Here is an 18544-nt window from a genome sequence, read left to right on the forward strand (position 1 = left end):
TCTGCGTCTTTAATCAAAGCCACCATACTGATGAGTCAAGCATCATTACTGCACAGAAAAACTACTAATATGTTTGATTGATTTCTTAATTCACACACACTCCCACAACTCTGTAACCTTACAGTAGTCAAATAAACACTGTAACTTTTCCATACACTGGGCTGCAACGCCAGACTGTTTACCACAATATTAAACTGCTGTAAGTGCCTTGGACCATTTTCAACCCCTCAGTGAGTCGAGACTCAGCACTCAAGCTATGCAGGCCAAATCTGCTCACCCAGATGTCTGCTCGGAAAACAGTAGCCTTTATAAAAACATGAAAAAATCTTGTGGACAGAGAGGAAACGGGGCTACTATGGAGGACAGAGGAGGCATTTGTTGACATTGTATCAAGTGCAACTCGGAGAGATTTGAGGCACAGAGGGGCCAGGTATTTGTCAGTCAGTGTTTCTTGTGCTTTTGCTGTCTCCAACTCAAACAACAAAAGCCCCATTGAGACAGCCTCCCTTTTTTTTCCTCTGAACAAGCACACAAAGCTTCCTGTACTAGGCTGCAACTGTCCAGTACTGAGAACCACTTCTGGTCGTCTTTTTATGCACCTGTTTCAAGTTGTTCTGGCAGTGCAAGGGAGCAAAAACACTCATTTTGTCTCATAGTTCTCATAACAAGATACTTTATTGTAAGACGTCTATTTTGAGGTTGTCAGCCCAACAAACACTGAGCTGTTCACATACTTAGATTTATATCTTATTGGCCTCACACTTGCTGGACATTCACATGACCTCTGACGGAGAACATTACCCACAGATTGAGGGGAAAGTGTTCACTCAATCAGCCTTTTCCAGGTTTGAAAAAGACCAGTGCCACTGAGCTCCAGGGAGCCGGTTCTCATGCATGTCTCAGCATAAATTAGTAAAGCCCCTGTGTCAGACTCTGTCCAGACAAGAAGGTGAATCTCAGCCACAGGGAGGATTAGCTTTAATCCCTAAACATCGTACATGGTCCCTCTGTGCTGGCAGCCTGTTCAAGGGAATTGTTATTATCCAGATGTTTTTATTAGCTTAAGATTACATTTAGTATATTTTCATACATTCCTCTGTTCTTTTGACAGAAGAGTTTGAGCAGCAGAAATTGTAGATGCAGAGCTACAACAGTACAAACCACAATCTGACATTTAGACACTGGTCTTGAATGTAAAGATAAAGGGGTGGCACCTGATTTCTTTTCCTATGCAGCACTCCCTTTTCATATGTTAAAAACACACCTTAGCACCTTCCACTGCCAGACAAGACATCCAAAACACATTGAAAACACTGCATACAACACATGAAATCCCCCAGAGCATCAGTAAAAGCAGCTTCTTATCCTCACTGTCCTTCTTGAGGAAAACAAAACAGCTATTTTGCCCGTCACACTTAACACTTCTGAGAGTGAACGGTGACGTGCATTTAGTGCCGGATACATTCTCATGCTATAAATCTGACTCTTACCTCCTTCTCCCTCTCCTGCGTCCCTTCGCTGGAACGAGTATGGCATCCCCTCAGCCTAATACTGTATGGAGAGACAATGGGTAGTGGGGGGGGAGGAGTTACTATGTGAGCAGGAGCGAGAGTGGGGAGACAGAGGGAGTAAAAGCAGAATGAAAACTGAGAGAGAGAGAGGGAGAGAGCGTGAGAGGGGAAAGGGGGCTCAGAAGGGAGATCACTCCCTCACAATACTCTCAAACCACGAATCTGACGAAACGTTACATGAATGGCAATTCTTGAACAACCCCCCCACCACCCCTCCACTACCCCCTCAACCCTCCTCAGATGCGATGTCAGAGAAAACAGCAACCAGAAATCCCTCTTCACGTGGGAAATGTAAGGAAAAACAAGAGACTGTGAGAGAATGGGTCCTGGTTTTAAACAAGTCTCTTTCTTTGGCTTTCTCTGAATGAGTTCTTAAGATTCCAAGTTGGCAGAGTGCCCGTGGGTCCTGGATGGAAAAGGATAAAAGAGGGGCTGAGGTAGGGGGGCTGACTATTGTGTTTGTTCCCTTCCTTTCAGTCCTGGCACTCTAGTTGATCTTTGCAGCCAGTTGCTGAATATTCCAGTCACTTATCCCTCGGTTGTATACAGGAGCTCACTTTTTCTTTTTCTTTTTTTGCCATTTTCATCTGGATTGATGCTCGTGTTTTTCGCCCAACAAACTTTGTTTTTGTCATGCTGCACATACAGCACAGACAGTGTGGGTGTAAGGCTTTTAACAGAAACCCAGGAGGACCATGAAAATTGCAAAATGAGCGGCGGCTTCAAGTCAGCACTGATCTGAAGATCCTGCTGTCTTTACAGTCTTTGTTTGGGCCTCCTTTCTCCCGTCTTTGTCCTCCTAACAGTGCATCACTGGTAGAGGGAGAATGCTGTTTTGCCTGGTGAATCTGGGATGAAGACAGCAGGTGCTGTTGCCCCTCTCTGAGCCACATTCACTCACAGCTTTCTCCCCCTCCATCCGTTTCCTCTACTAATACACCCCCTCCTCCTCGTCTGTGTGAGGGGGGAGAATGAGCTACTGTATAATGAAGCACAAGCAACACACCCAGAGAAAAGATACAGTTTGTTGAAGGTTTTAACGAGTGATGTGTTAATCACATCGTCCTGATCAGAATGGCTGATGAGCTCATGTGTAAAGGATTAATGCAACTGCATCTCTTGTCAGTCACCACTGTGCTTCTCACCGCTGCTTGTGCTGCATCAGTGCCGCAAGAGAAGCCCTGTTTTCACTCACAGTCTACCCTCCTCCTCCTCCTGCTGCCTCCCCACAACCCCTTCGCTACCCTCTCTGTGTCTTGCTCTTGCTTTCCCTCAAATAGACACACAGGCTCGGTTCATTACTATTCACCAGGTTTCACTAAGACACGCATCATTGCTCCGCTCTCTACAACTGTGTCAGGAGAGGCGGGGGGGAAGAGAGAGTACAGGGGAGAAGGAGAAGAAGGGGAGAAGCAAGAGACATCTTATGATAGAAAAGAATAAATCACCATTGTGTTTTCTGTGTCCGGATGTGTGTACAAACATATATTACCAGACAGCTGCATGCATGAGTTGTTCTCTCTTCTGCCTCTGACAGGGAAAAAATCTTGAGGGGAACAAAGCTAGTTCAGTCCTCGATACAGAAATCAGTTTTTCCCTTGGTGGGGTTTTGAATTCATCACTTGCCTTTCATTAAATCCACTGAGGTCGTACACTCTATCACAGCATTCAAGTTATTATCTGTGCTGATATACTGACAAAGCATTTCATCCATGAAAATGGGCACGATGGTGGATTTCTATTCCTGTGTTGGCTCAGTCTGAGCCTTCTATACTGTGGAACTCTCTGTCACATCCGTTTGAGGAAAACCGTACTTCACTGTGAAACTAATCCTTTGTTATGCTACTTTTGATTTTACTCTTTAGTCAGCTGTTCTCTATAGATTACAATGATTCCTAGAATTACAGCAAAATCATAGGAGAGTCTGTGCTGCAGTGGTAACCTCCACATAGACTCATACAGTTTAGATTGTGTAGATAAGGTAGGCACTGACAGTGCATGATATCATTTGCAAAAGCTGTGTCTCTCATTCGCCTTGAGCTGCTGTTCAGGCTTTTGAAAATGAGCAAGAATATGAGAGGAGCAGCAAAGTTAATAGATTTCTAGTAGCTTACATAATAGCATGACATCTAGAGTGTTTAGACCTTCAATAACTTTGCAACCTGTTTTTCTTCTTAATTCATAACATTCAATGTTTTAGGGCAGTGATTCCCAACCAGGGATACATGTACCTGAGGGCAGGGGTTCTCAGCCTTTTTCCCTAAGCGACCCCTTCTCTATCTTTGACATTTCACATTATATTGAATGGATAATAATAACAGTACAGAATAATTGAAAAACTGTACAGTTAACCCAAATAGTGAACACAACAACAGCAGGAAGTTTGTGTAAAATTAATGATTTGGCATTTTAACAATATAGGCCTCTTTTTTGACAAATTCATTGTTTTCTTCCCCCTGACGCTCGGCCATTGTTATATTAGCTCTTTGTTTGTTTAACTGCTTTTTTAAATGCAGGACGAGGCTGTTCAGCAGTGAGTGAAGGCTCCGTGAATATAGCCTGTGTTCAGGTCTTCACCGTGCCCTTATCCTATGAGATTTTTTTTAAGTTTATATGTTGAATAATAATCTAAACTTAAACGACCCCAAACAACACCTGTTTAAGGTTATTGTCACCATAGAAGGAGAGTGATGGAGTGCTGCTGAGATGACCTGGCCTACAGTCTTTTTGTGTTTTGTTTTTAGATGGTTTACAACCCCTAAAATCAAGGCAAGGCCAACAAGTGCTAACCCACCTCTATCCTTCAAGACTGTTGGAAAACCATTTCAGGTGACCCTCTTGAGGTTGGAGAGAATGCCAAGAGTGTGCAAACCAGTAATCAGAGCAAAGGGTGGCTATTTTGAAGAAACTAGAATATAAAACATGTTTTCAGTTATTTCACCTTTTTGTTAAGTAGACTGTGTTCATTCATAGTTGGAAAAATAATAATAATAACAATTTTAACAGAAAATAATATATATATATATATATATATATATATATATATATATATATATCCATATGCTAAATCAGCTGTAACTTGAACACAGCGTTTTGCAATTGAGAGTGCATTAAAAGTAGTTAGAGAAGTCTAAAGCTCTAAAATTAAAATGTACAAGTTGTCTGTGCTGAAAGAGCTTACAGTGTTAACCAGAAGGGATCTGGAGGGTGGGCGCTACGCTTCCGTGATGTCGCCATACCAATATCACCGGTAACTGGCACCATATCAGCGTAGTGCAAAGTGGCAGTGATGAGCTAGCCATGGGGATGGATACGAGCATGCACCGACACACACAGAGGGAGTGTGACTTAATTCTCTGCTCAAGACACCATTACCCTGTTATATCTATACATAGCATATGGTTGTTTGCTGCTATATTAACGGGGAACTTCAGCAATTTTCAAAACAAATACATTTAGCTCTCTTACAAATCAAAACACTAGAGGACTAAAACTCAGATTTGTGATTTCATAGATTATGAAGTCTGGAGCTGCACAACAGACAATGACTTGGGAAAGATGCTGTAGATGACACTGAAAGCATCCAGGGAATGTTCTGAGTATATGGAAACATTTTCTGTTTCAGAACTGGGAACACTAAAATAGAATAAAGATCATTTGGGTATTAAAAACAACAAAAAAAACAACAACACTGTGTGCGCCCACAAAATCAGGCTCCGATTCATTTTCTATTGAGCAGCTCAAGACTTTATACCCGATGACATCACAAGTTTGAGACTTACTTCTCTGGATTCTGGCTTTGAGAGAGAGTAGCTTATGTTCACAAATATTAATTTAACTTTCCTTGTCCATGCAAATTAAATATTGGAATTCTTAGTTTAGATGGTGTTCCCCCTTTAAAGCTCTGAATGTCGTATACAGAACATTTAAAGTAGTGGGTAAATGTTTAAACAGCACCCAAAAATAATTAATGAACAGTTCAAATAGTTCAGTTGAAATAGCTGAGAGTAATGGCTAAATGGTTGAAATAACCAAATCTCCAGTTTCTGCCACAAGAACAAATGCAAACTGCACCAAACTGACCTAAACATTGAGCATTCAATACAAAAATTGCTGTATGAATATATCATGAATATTGTATGAATAATTTATTCAAATGAACACATTTGGGACCTGATGTGTGGTGTTGATGAAAGGGATCTTGGATTCATCTGATAGGGGTGGTCTTCAAGAAAGGTTGGGATCAGCTGTTATAGGATGAAGAAGACTCCAGTCTGTGGTGGAGTTTGTTGTATTTTTCAGCAGCTTTCTCTTTCCCCAGTTTCCAAACAACAAATGAATCATCTCTGGGAGGATTTGCAGACACAGAGGATGAATTACCTCCTTTCTTTCCTGCATAGCATCAGCAGAGAAAGTAAAGTAGAAACTGAATAGGACATTGATTTGTGTTTTCACAAAAAGTGACAGACGGGTTATTTACTATAGACTTAAGCTGAAATGATTAGTTAAGTGACAAAAATTGTTGGCAACTATTTCTATAATAATCTGAGTCTGTTTTTAAGCCCTCACGATGAATGTTTGAATAGTTTTCTTCGTCTTCTATGATATGAATGGCTTCAGTTTCTTTACAGTTGTTTGGACAAAGCAAGCAATGTTTTTATCTTAGGCTTTTGAAAATAGTGATGGCCATTTTTCACTGTTTTGTGACATTTTTGGTTTAATCATGAGGATAATTGACAAATTAATATATAATCAGAATCATTGTCATTTGCATGCTACATTAAACCTTTTGAGCTGGACTTGAGTGGCACCTGATGAGTAATACATTCCAGGATTTGTTGTAACATTTCAAAGTAGAGACCAGCCGACACCCTTAAATCCGACTGAGAGGATTTAATGTCAGCTTTACTGCGTCAAAAGAACCGATTAGAACAGTTTTCAAACCAAAATGTGAAGATTAGTACAATTTAATGCAGGGCCTTTAGAAGAGATGTGCTATAGATTAATATCAATTACAAGTGTTGTTGTGTTTGAGGAAGTTAGAGATGATCTCAGGCGGTCAAAAAGACATAATTCATGGTGCAAAACCTAGTGTAGATACAGCCACAAATAATTAATTGGCCACTAATAAACAATGCTTGATAAGAGCAATAATTACCGTCATTAACAGCACTGAGCGCTAGAGTATAATTAGCCAATATAACAGGGATCAACAGATACAGCATGGCTCCATTCATATGAAGTACAGAGTGGGGATTGGCTGACAGAGGCCATTATCTTCAGAGGGCTCCAGATGTGATCGGCTGCTGCGCTTTTAGGAATCCTGGTTGGGAATTCCTGATTGAAGTCTTTGAATAAGCATCAACGCTCCACTGGACTTAAACTTCCTTTCACATTACATTAAAGGCCGGACTCATTGGAGAATAAGGCTTTATACTCAGTACGCTACAAAACTTAAATGACATCCTGAAAGGCCTAGTGTGTATCAAAATGCATGAGCAGCATTCTTTTAAGATTCATGATAACTCTTGAGTCGGCTCAAAAGATCTTTCTTGTGAGATCAGGCCTTTTTCTCCTGCTGTCCAAACATTTGTCCTAGAAATTACATCTCTGCTATTAATGTGAAGCAGGATATACGTTTTGTATGAAAACAAATTTTTTTTTATCAACTTAATTTTGAAAATTTGGTCAAAAGCAACTAAATGTTCACTGAGGTTTTTCATTCCTTTTTCTTGCAATATTTTCTCTTGAAAGACAATATGTAGCTGTAGCAATGAAAAGATGAGTGAACCTTTGTTATGGTTACATGGGAACACACAGTTCTTGGTTATAACCAGTGCCCAAAATTAACTTTGACTCATCGGCTGAGGGGACTGGAAGATGAAAAAGTCCTCCGGCCAAGCATATTTTTCACCGGCCAAAATAATATATTGCTTTTTGTGTCACATATCCATTTATTGTCATTAATTTCATTGATATGATAAGATATTATGTCAAACAGAAACTTAAATAACAGGCCAGTGCAAAATTTAAAGCAATATTTTATATGTAAATAATAATGTATGTCAGCTCTATGTGAAGCCTAAGCCATAGCCTATGCACATGGCCTATCCCATTGTGAGCATTTATAGTTATGTGGTGGTATGTCTGTGTCACTCTAAAGTTACACCTCTGAAACACCAGACCAAAGTGCTGTAAAGTTTAGTTGATTCAAAACACACATTAAACATGGCTTAATAGAGACATTTTTAATTACAAGTACAGAAATCAGCTTCACTATAACTCGCAGCATTCACAGACAAAGCATTTGTCTTTATCTGGACACATTTTCCCCACAAATACAACATGCTAATGTTTTTAGTACAAGCCTATGGTATTTTACATTGTAGCCTAGCAGCTCGTGGACTTTTCTTGTACTCATTTGAAGCCAGGGAAAACAGCAACATTTAACAAAGGTAACGTTACAAAATTCGGCTCCATTACAACTCACAAGGTTCACCAACAAAACAACTGTCTTATACTAAACTCGCTTTCCAAACAAACACAACATGCTAATGTTATTAGCACAAGCCTATGGCATTTTACATTGTATAAATTAGCCTAGCGACTAGCTGCTCATATGAAGTCAGGTTAAATCACACAGAAGACCTAAAATACTATTTTAGTGGAGGCTTTATTGTCACCAGACTTTAGTGTTTCTTATCTGTGAAATTAAAGTAAATAAAAGCTTTGTTTCCACTGAGGGAAATGTTTCAGCTTACAAACATAGACAGGAGATCTGCGTCGCCATGACGTGTAGTCACATTTCTGGGGAGGTGCACATCAGGCTATAGAGGTATAAATCCTACTTGAGGCGGAGGACACACTGTAATTTGAGGCTCTAGCTGATATTACATAAACATGAACATGAATTAGCGGCAGCCATGAGCCTTTGGCTCCAGTCAGCAGAAGGCTGAACTATTAGCAACATTTTCTCTCCATCTCTTAAACACTGCAGATATTCACACGTGTTTTATTTTGTTTACTGTCAGACTGTCTTTTAATAAGTGTTTCTTCCTTCTTTGGGTTGGTTTGCAGTGTAGGCAGTTTTTGCCGATGCCAAATCCACCACTGAGTCAGTTTTTCGCCAAAGAGACGTGCACATGCATCTGCAGTTGTAAAACAGCCAATAGAAACACCCTCTCTCTGAAATAATTTGTGATTGCCCAAAGAGGTTTGGCCAATTTTCTAAAGCCTGAAAAGCAGAGCCAAGCTAAGTTACAAACATCTACTTTCATCTCAGTACTTTCTGGAATGAAAAGTTTAGGTTCATTATGTAATTTTTGCCCAATGACACCAAAATAAATCTGCCTACTCCAGCTTTAATAAGGGATCCCTTAGATGACAGTATATGAACAGGATGAATGATGACACACAAAAAGAAAACTATTGAATGTGAATCCTTTACTGGAAGATCATGGTCGTGGTTAGATATTGAAAAAAAGTGACTCGAACACACGCTTGATAGAACAAGTAACTATTTAAAATTGTAGCCAAAACCACAGTTTCCCATGAAAACATAACTGGCCAAATGAATTAGTAGGGTGGTGCTGTCCCATGCAACAATTTAGTTTTAGTCTAAACAAAACAGTGTTTAAAATATTAGTCAAAACAAACAATGAAATCACTTTCATTCCTGTTTTTTTGGCATCTTTGGACTGGCTTCTTCTTTCTTTTAATATGCAAAGAATTACCCTCGAGCACACTAATGAGTTTTATAGAAATGATTTCAAATGGAAGTGACACTTAATTTTCTCCCTTTCTCTCTCAAACTTCTGAATAATTATACTGAAAGGACTTTTTAATCTACTCATGTACTAACTTTCACAAGTGCTTTGTGTCTTAACGGCTCCACCAGCAGCTAGTTTGAAAGCGCAGCACCTCGTAGAATAGCACTGTTTTGCCCTGCAGACATGTCTGTTTGCATACCACATATCCTTGGCTCTATTTTGGGCCTGAGGAGATGTGTAGGGGGTGCACTGCAGGGCAGTTCCATCCAGCTATGGGGACTGACTGGAGAAATGTGGATGTGTGACAGATAAATTTCTTATTGCTCCGAGAGGAGTCTGTATCGTGTCAACTTCAGCAAATCCCCCCCACTTGTGTTAATGCATACTGAATCATGTATGCCCGTCTGACTTGACAAGTAATAATACACAAACATATTATGACTTCCTCCCTCTCATAGGCATTGAAATGTTTATTTTGCTCACTCATGTATAATTAAATATACACATCCACGGGCTTATGAGGAAATATATCAGGCTTTGGAGGTATTAACGTATAATCCGTGGCATTTACTCTTCTTTTATCATATATGGCAGCGTGTGCTTTCCTCTGCAGGCTCACTGAATCCTTAAGAAACACAATATAGATAAAGCAAATAGCAGAGATGGGGGAAAGAGCAGGGAGAAAATCAAATTGCGATTCCTGTCACATTGTCCTGGCACTGTCTCGGGCCTCTGATTGAGAGTTGGCTAAATGTCAGCCTATGGAGATGAGACAGAGAGGAGCAAGGCAGTGCTGTTTTCGTCCACTTTAAACCCTGTTACTGATGTGTCGTCTCTTTGTGCAGCTGCCATCAGCAAACCGTGTGTCAGACTGAGAAAGAGATGCTGTGTTCTGGGTGTGTTTGAGAGATAAGTATTATCCCTCTATAGAAGCAAACATGATTGATTTTGCCTTGAACTGCGGTTGAATGCAATACTTTGACACCATCTTGTGTTGAAACTGTGTTTAGGAAATGCACATCTCTTCTCAAAAATGTGTTGTGTGACTTTATTTAATTTGCTTGTTTGAGCTTCACAGTGCAGTGTTTGACTTTTTAGAAGACTTTTTAACCATTTGTCTGCTGAAGGGGGGAAATTTTGTGCTCACCTGAAAGTATGAGGAAAAGTGTAATGAAGAAACATGAAGTCTCAGGTGCACACGCTGACTATGTGTCACCAGTGGATTCTGCCAGTGTTGTCTGCGTTGTGTTGATAGGAAGAGGCCCAGACCGTGGAGGCAATCTCGGTTTATTCCTGACAGTTACAACCATATAACTCAAGCCCCTCTCCCAGGAGTACAACAGCAAAAGGGTGGTAATGTTACATTTAATTCAGTACAGTAAAACACAGAAAATACACCTGACAGCAAGAGGTAAAAACAAAATCCTCCCTCAGTTACAACCATATAACTTGAGCCCGTACACAAATTAAGTGACACAGGAATATGTTAGCACATTATACAATAAGTTTAGGCTGAAAAATTAACTTGTAAACAGCTTAACAGCACTAAAACATGGAAATTAGAGCAATGTCGCTTACCTTTCCCATGGCGGGAGACACTCCTTTATAGGTGGGGTGCCCCCAAAGGTGAAGGTAGGGGTACAGAAACTAAGTATCAAACATCTGCCTATTGACTATGGAGACCTAAGCATGTCAGGTAATAACTGAAACAAATTTTATGTAATTATAATATTTATAATACTTGACTTTGTTGCGCATAATACTGCTGTATAAATTACCCTGTTACATATGTTTACATGCACAAAATATTCCAGTTGTTGCCCTTGCTCTGAAAAACAAAATATTCTTAAAAGTTGTTTACATGGCCGATGAAAAGCAATTATCGCTAATGTTCCGTCAAAATATGAAAAAGTGGAACAGTTGGAACCATTTGTACCATTTTGCTTCTTTGAAGATAGGATTTATTTTAAAAAAAATGTAAGCGGTGGCAGACACAGCCTCCATCTTTCAGTCCTTCAAAAACTTTCTTTAAAAGGATGGCATTGCGTAATTTTTGCATAACCAAAACCCATTGATTTCCAAGTCTTTCATAATGTTTTAAAGCAGATATGTTTCACCTTCTGACCAGAAACTTGGACTTTTATTTTGGGCATGTATCTCTAACCCATAGCCTTGTAAACTGTTGGTTGGTTTGTGTGCAACACACAGAGCTGACCAGAAACAGGCAAGAGATCACAAACTGCAGTAAAAACCTTAAACGAGACACATATTCCAAATGCACTTTACAGAATCCAAAGAATGCTCCTGTTACCTCTCTCTCTGACAGCTTACCGGCTCCAGTAGTAGGAACACGCTGGCTTATTAACATTAATTTTAGCTTGGCTCTTTATTAGCTGGTAACTGGCTTGGTCCTAGTAGCCCTGAGCTTATCTAGAAACTTAATTCCGCTATCGTCACTAAATGCTGGATGCGTTTTCACCATGACACCCAGAGAGAGCTGCTTCCCTCCACATACACTGAAGCACATGGTACACCCTCACAGGTTACCCACAAGGCCACTGCCCTAGGGGAAAAAGGGTGAGCAGGTAACACTCCTAAAACCTACCGACATATCCATCAAATCTTAATCGGAAAATGCTACATACAGAAACACTTCCGAGCAGAGCATTTCTACGTTGTCCGCAATATTTCTGGAGGGGATCTGTAAATGTAGACTGTTGCTAAATTAGGGAGTGAAATTGCTAAAAAAAAAAAGCACAATAAACAAACTAAGATTAGGCTGCTGTGCACTTATTTGCCCACTCACTTCCTCAAGTACACACATTCTCAAAGATTTCTTGTTCTTTAATTAGTGAACACGTACAGCACCTAATCTAACCTGTGTAAATAAGGCTGTTTCAAAACCACACGTCCTACTTTAGTAACCAGCAGCTGCTGTTGATTTTTAACACCACCTCGCACACCTCTACAATCACGTTAGTTGACAATTACCTGAAGAAGTCATCTTGTGTTGCTGTGTCTCCAGAAGAGGAAGCGGATGTTAATGAATGCCTTTTGTATAAACAGACATATTTCTTAGGGTTTAGTACCTGACCAGCAGCATTTCCACCTTACAGGGCATGTTGGCAAATCAGTGACACGGTGTAGCTTTGTAGGTTGTGGGTTCCTGGCGTGTGCTTCACTATGGAGACAGATACAGTGACAGGAAGATGAGTCACAGTGAAAAACTTGAACAAGTGACTGACAAAAGTATGCATCAGACTAATGTATGTAGAGACAAGTGAACTTGCAAAGAAGCTAATAGGGTCACTGCAGCACTAAGATAAGATTATTGATTACTAAGAGCATTGACTCGCACATTTTAGCACATTACATTTTTTTTATCATGTAAATATATTATACATAAAACTCAGATTGCCTTAAACGGTGCCAGGATCTTTCTTAGAAAGTTTAAAGATGTCTAAATTCACAGTTCTCATAATCAGCCTGCATTGTGATTTCTTTGCTTTCCCTTGTTTCGACCTTGCCGGAAGCCCGAATTTGGCCACAACCAGTGGAGCTTTGCTTCCCCCATGCAATCATTAAAGGGATTAGGTATTAAGTCCTTTCTTTTATTCATACCACTGAGGGCCAAGTAATACAACACATATAGAATACAAATGTTTTAATCTGTAGAACAGTTTAATGCAGGAATCCCAAATATCTAAATCGTGCCGTAGCCTTGAGATAGCAGGCTGACATCCATTTCTAAATGGGGTCAAGTTAAACATTGCAGTGTGATATCGCACATGTCGTCCATCCTCAGCTGCCTTTCTGAACTTTGGACTGACCCACACACATATGCTGCCAAAAAAGAAATTTAAGGCTAAGTAAGAGACAAGATAAAATGTGATTATCACTGAAACTTTACTCCCATTAACATTAACATTAAGATAAAGGAGAGAGACAGCTTGAGTGATCTCTCGCTGTTCACCATATATCACCAGATGTCATAGACAGAATGCGAACATCACTAACACACCAACACGCTGCTGTTTATCAGGTACAGTATAATGTGTACCATGTTCAACTCCTTACCTTTGTGTGTTAGCCTGATAACATTGGGTAATTAGCACTAAGCACAAAGTACAACCAAAGCCAGAGTCCTGCATCAAGTACCCTGCAAGTGACCTGCAAAAAAAGTGATTCACAGGTGGTAATTATTCATTCATTCATTCTCCATAACTGCTTATCTTGTTGGGGAGCTGGAGCCTATCCCAGCTGACATCGGGCGAGAGGCGGGGTACACCCTGGACAGGTCACCAGACTATCACAGGGCTGACACATAGAGACAGACAACCATTCACACTCACATTCACACCTACGGACAATTTAGAGTCACCAATTAACCTGCATGTCTCTGGAGTGTGGGAGGAAGCTGGAGTACCCTGAGAAAACTAACACTGATACGAGAACATGCAAACACCCAGGTGGTATTTGGTCTTAATTTTATTTCTGGATTTGGTTCTGGGTGAAAACAAGAACATGTGGGTCAGGTGGCAGGTGTTGGATAATAAATATATCAAAATGAAATTAGATTAATAATAATTTAATTAAATGCTTTAACATTTAATCCTCTAACTGGTGACTTTGTGTGTCAGCTCTGTCTAATGTGTCACCTGCAATATGTAACACCTGGAATATGTGACATGTGGGTATGTTTCTATGACAACAATATCTTGACACTAACGTTAGCTATGTAGCTATCAGGATGCTACATTAACAGAGTGTTGACTGTACTGTCAAAACCAAGCTTACAGAGTCAACGGTGATAAAAGCGAAACACTCACCAGCAACATCCATTGTCTGCCAGCTGATCTGCTCCCAAAAGATGGGCTTTTCTGTCTTTGTTGTGACAGCAGGCTAGCTAAAGAAGCGGCAGTGATAACACGGACACCTTTCAGAAAGGTTCAGAGATTTTCAGCTGGAATTGCTGGGAGCAGCCACACCTTTGATAAAAGACGCTGGATAGGACATTTTTTCTCAAGGCAGCCACATACGCTCAATCCTCATTGAGAACAATTTAAAAAAGATGCCAACACTGACAGGCACATTACTAATAGGCACGTTAACTGTAAAAATGAGAATATGCAAAAATATTCATTCAAATTGCCTTTATTTTAAATTACACAATCTTAGTTTCACAAGTATGACATGGCCAAAAAAGATCACTTTAAACGTGCTGCCTTACCAGATTATTTCAACAGGGCAGGGTTATTACAGGACATGCGATTTCTGGTCAGGATATGGATCGCACATCGGCGGGTCGGGTTGTGGTCCTATGTGCAGGTGGTGGGGTGGGTGCGGTATTGCACGTCCTGGTTCTGGTTCAGGAGCAGCAAGTAATTAAGATTCATCCTCGGGGTACCATTGATATTTGTACCATATTTCAAGGCAATCCATCCAATAGTTGTCAAGACATTACACTAAAAACCAAAAATGTCAACCTCATGGAGTCAGGGATCACTATAGTCAGATAGTATAGTAAGATTCATCATCTGAGGACCATGAATGTACAGAACTATCAATCTAATAGTTGTTTAGAAATTCCAGTCTGTGCCAAAAAAGCAGACTGACGGACCAACATTGCCATCCATAGAGCCACATCGCAACAGTAGCTATAAAGAAAGAATAAAGAATGAGAACACTGTAGGTACATGTAACATACTGGACACTGGATATAGTCAGTAGTGATATACTGTAAGACAGTCTATAAAAGGAATGATTACATAGGGCTGCATGAGAAGAGGGAGTGAAGATGTTTTAGATAGCTTTCATAGCAAATAATTTATTTAACAATGTTGCAGTCACAGCTGAATAATTTACTCTAAATTCTCAATAGACAGTAAGATATGATGATGTTACTGCACATTATGTAACTGTCAGCATCCAAGCTCCTTTTGCAACAAGTGCCGCAGGGTTGTCCAGGTATGAAAGAAAGTACAACCTGTCCATGAGAAGCCTTTGTGTCACCACTTCCTGAATAATACTTTTTCCATTGATGGGGCCGGAAGTTGCATGACATACAAATGTACACTTTCTGGTCGCATTTCAACACACTCATGGGGACACACTCTTTTTCATTGCTAATCATTGACACGATTCGAATAGTCATATTATTGTTGGAAGAATCTCCACTTCACACATTAACTCAAGAGGACATCCTTTTGGGTTAAGCAATCCAAAGAGGAGGGCACTAAAAGCTTTAAAAGAGATCTAGAAACTCATTATACAACGAAAAGCGTCTGCAAAACTTCAGAGCTGCATTAACATAATAGTAAAAAAATCCTTGGCAGTCTGTTTCACTGAGGTGCGTCTGTCTTTTCTGTGGTCAAGATGTTTGTGGATGAGCGGATCCTGACTCTTTTCAAAAGGAATGCCCATCACACGCTGACCTACTGGAGTGTTTTCTTCAGCTTCGGACTCTGCATCGCTTTCCTCGGACCTACAATTTTGGACTTGCAATGTCAGACGAACTCAACACTGAGTCAGATCACCTGGGTGTTCTTCTCACAGCAGTTCTGCTTGTTGATCGGCAGCTCAATCGGAGGTGTTTTCAAGAGGACGTAAGTATCTTTCCCCCACACTCTGCAACGCAAGTGCATGAATAATCTGAGACCAACTGAGCATCATTATAACCGTATTCCTGTTCTCTCTTTTTTTTAAAGGTTGTTCAGTGCTCTGTCTGCCTTATTTGTCTCCGCTCTCCTCATCTCTGTAATATTTGCCATCATCCCTCTGTGCAATAATGTTCTCCTGCTTGCCATCGCCATGGCTGTGTCTGGGTTTGCGATGGGCATTATTGACACCATCGCTAACATCCAACTGGTGACCATCTATCAGAGGGACTCGGCTGTTTTCTTACAGGTGAAAAAGCCTGTACCTTATCTTAAGAAATACAGACACAGTAGCCAGTAGCAGATTCAGATGCAATATAAAGTACAGTTTAGATCTGTCTTTCTGTACAATCATGGCAAACATTCAGTAGGTTTATTTTCTTAAGTTATGAGCTAATTATAGAATACAAAACACAGTAAGTCACGTCTCAGGCCTTTGTCTTCTACGTTTTCACAGGCTCTTCATTTCTTCATTGGGTTCGGAGCCCTGGTGAGCCCACTGATTGCAGATCCTTTCCTCTCAGAGACGGGTTGTGGGAATCACACAGGGAACGGGACTGAGATCATGCATCATTTCAGGAACATGCTGAGAAACAGTCCGATTGCAGAGCACAACATAACTCAGAGCCCCCTGCCCCACGAGGGAGGGGAAGAGGAGTCCATTGTGCAATACGCTTTCTGGATCATGGCGCTTATCAATGTAAGACACTTAACAGATGAGGAGAGGAGTTCGTTTTTTCACTAATATTTCAGTAAATAGTTGAAAATGAAAAGTGACAATAATATTTGTGCACCCTCAGCTGCCCGTGCCCATTGCAGTCTTGTTCCTGATGTATCGGGAGCAGCTGATCCCGTGTTGCCCCAGCGGCACTCCTCGTCTTCTGGACAAAGATGAACTAGCGATGGAGACCCAGCAGGGGGCAGAGGGCTCAGACGTGGAGCAGAAGGAACATGAAGTTGGAGGTGAAGAAGTGATTGTAATACACAAGTCTTATTTTAATATAAATTTTGCATACTTTCCCTTTTTTAGTGAGTTCAGATGAAAGAAAATATTCCAAGAAATGCCATTTTGTGTGCTACAATCTGTCATTTGTGACCTTTCGCTCCGTTACAGGTCATGGGGATATCTTTAGCTGCTGTCAGAATGATAACCTGCGTGGGCTGCCAGTATCCTTCTTTATGATTCATATCCTCGGCGGGATGGTGCTCTTCATGACCGATGGCATTGTGGTGAGTGAGGGGTGCAAACTATAAATAACAGGGCATGCATTTCTCTTAAAATGAAATTTTATGAATGCCTACAAAGCCTGCTTCACATAAAACTCACAAAGTACGCACATGAAAGAATCTGCCTTTTTATTTTCAGGGTGCATACGCTGGCTTTGTCTACACCTACGCTGTGGCACCACCTATGTTACTGCCTCATAAGACAGCGGGTTACCTGGCCAGTATCTTTTGGGCAGCGATCACTGCCGGACGCCTCCTGTCCATTCCTCTGTCATACCGTTTTCAGCCTGTGAGACTGCTCATGTTCAACCTGGTGAGGCCAATAAAACATTTATAGAGTGGCATCACATTATAGACGAGACATGCACAATGAAACTAAAAGGTCAAACACCTAATTGATTATACTCTTCCTTTTGTGTTTTTACAGGCAGGTGCTATTGTTACAGTCTTGATGCTGCTTATTTTCTACACCAGCAGCACCTTTCTGTTTGCCGGGACGTGTTTATGTGGGCTCTTCCTTAGCAGCATATTCCCCTGTATGCTGGCCTATACTGAGGACATCCTTGATTATCAGGGTATAATGAACTGTTTATATTACAATTGTTATACCACAGTAATGGAATCAAAGCAAGGAGAGGAAATAAATCATGCATTTCTTGTTTTGCAGGATGTGCAACGTCAGTCCTGGTGACAAGTGCAGGGATGGGAGAGATGGTAATGCAGGTTCTGGTTGGCTCTGTAAGTCTGATGAGTATCTTTATCATTATAGAAAAAGAGAATGTGCAAAAGTAGAGAAATAGGCTTATAATTGCAAAACCAAGCCCGTTGGAGATTTAGATTAGTGTTCAGTAGTTTAATGTTTCTGTCTCATCCCCAGATTATCCAGACTGAAGGCAGCTACAGCTTCCTGCTGTGTGGAATGATAATCGCCTGCATCGGTTTTATCCTCTTCATTGGTCTCCTGCTGTTCCATCGAATGCACAGAAATTACCTCACAGGTACAGTATCAGCCGGCACCCTCGTACACTGCCGCCTGAGGTTTGTTTTCAATCATTTCACACTCATCACCCACCCCAACTCACGCTCCCTCTGCATCCCGACAGGAACGACGAAAAAATCAGCCATGGTGGAGGAACCAGCAACAGAGCAGAATGGATCGGCCAGAACGGAACAGAAAGAGGAGGCAGCTGAGAGCAGCTGAGAGGGGCAGCAGCTGTGTTTTGTCCTTTAGTGGCTACTGTAGGGGATGAAGTATTACAACAATCTATCATCAAAGATGATGGATCCAGATTGCAACCATAGACTGTATGTAAAGCTGGAC

At 40.8% G+C, this 18544-nt stretch overlaps 1 protein-coding gene across 1 annotated transcript; it reads left to right on the forward strand.

Moving 5' to 3' along the window:
- The first annotated feature begins 15604 nt into the window (after window positions 1-15604).
- On the forward strand, window positions 15605-18508 carry mfsd4ab (major facilitator superfamily domain containing 4Ab). Its single transcript, XM_049581575.1, has 10 exons — window positions 15605-15945; window positions 16048-16246; window positions 16454-16696; window positions 16797-16959; window positions 17111-17226; window positions 17363-17536; window positions 17651-17798; window positions 17891-17961; window positions 18101-18221; window positions 18327-18508. Exons 1-10 carry the CDS (start codon window positions 15716-15718, stop codon window positions 18422-18424), a joined length of 1563 nt encoding a protein of 520 aa, XP_049437532.1. The 5' UTR covers window positions 15605-15715; the 3' UTR covers window positions 18425-18508.
- Window positions 18509-18544: the final 36 nt, after the last annotated feature.

The sequence above is a fragment of the Epinephelus fuscoguttatus genome, linkage group LG7 (genome assembly GCF_011397635.1).
Source record: "Epinephelus fuscoguttatus linkage group LG7, E.fuscoguttatus.final_Chr_v1".
In the NCBI taxonomy this organism is placed as follows: Eukaryota; Metazoa; Chordata; class Actinopteri; order Perciformes; family Serranidae; genus Epinephelus; species Epinephelus fuscoguttatus.

Coding starts and splice junctions, on each gene's coding strand:
- mfsd4ab (XM_049581575.1), top strand. CDS start 15,716: ATGTTTGTGGATGAGCGGATCCTGACTCTTTTCAAAAGGAATGCCCAT. Junction 15,946..16,047: donor GGAGGTGTTTTCAAGAGGAC/GTAAGTATCTTT, acceptor TTTTTTTTAAAG/GTTGTTCAGTGCTCTGTCTG. Junction 18,222..18,326: donor GCACAGAAATTACCTCACAG/GTACAGTATCAG, acceptor GCATCCCGACAG/GAACGACGAAAAAATCAGCC.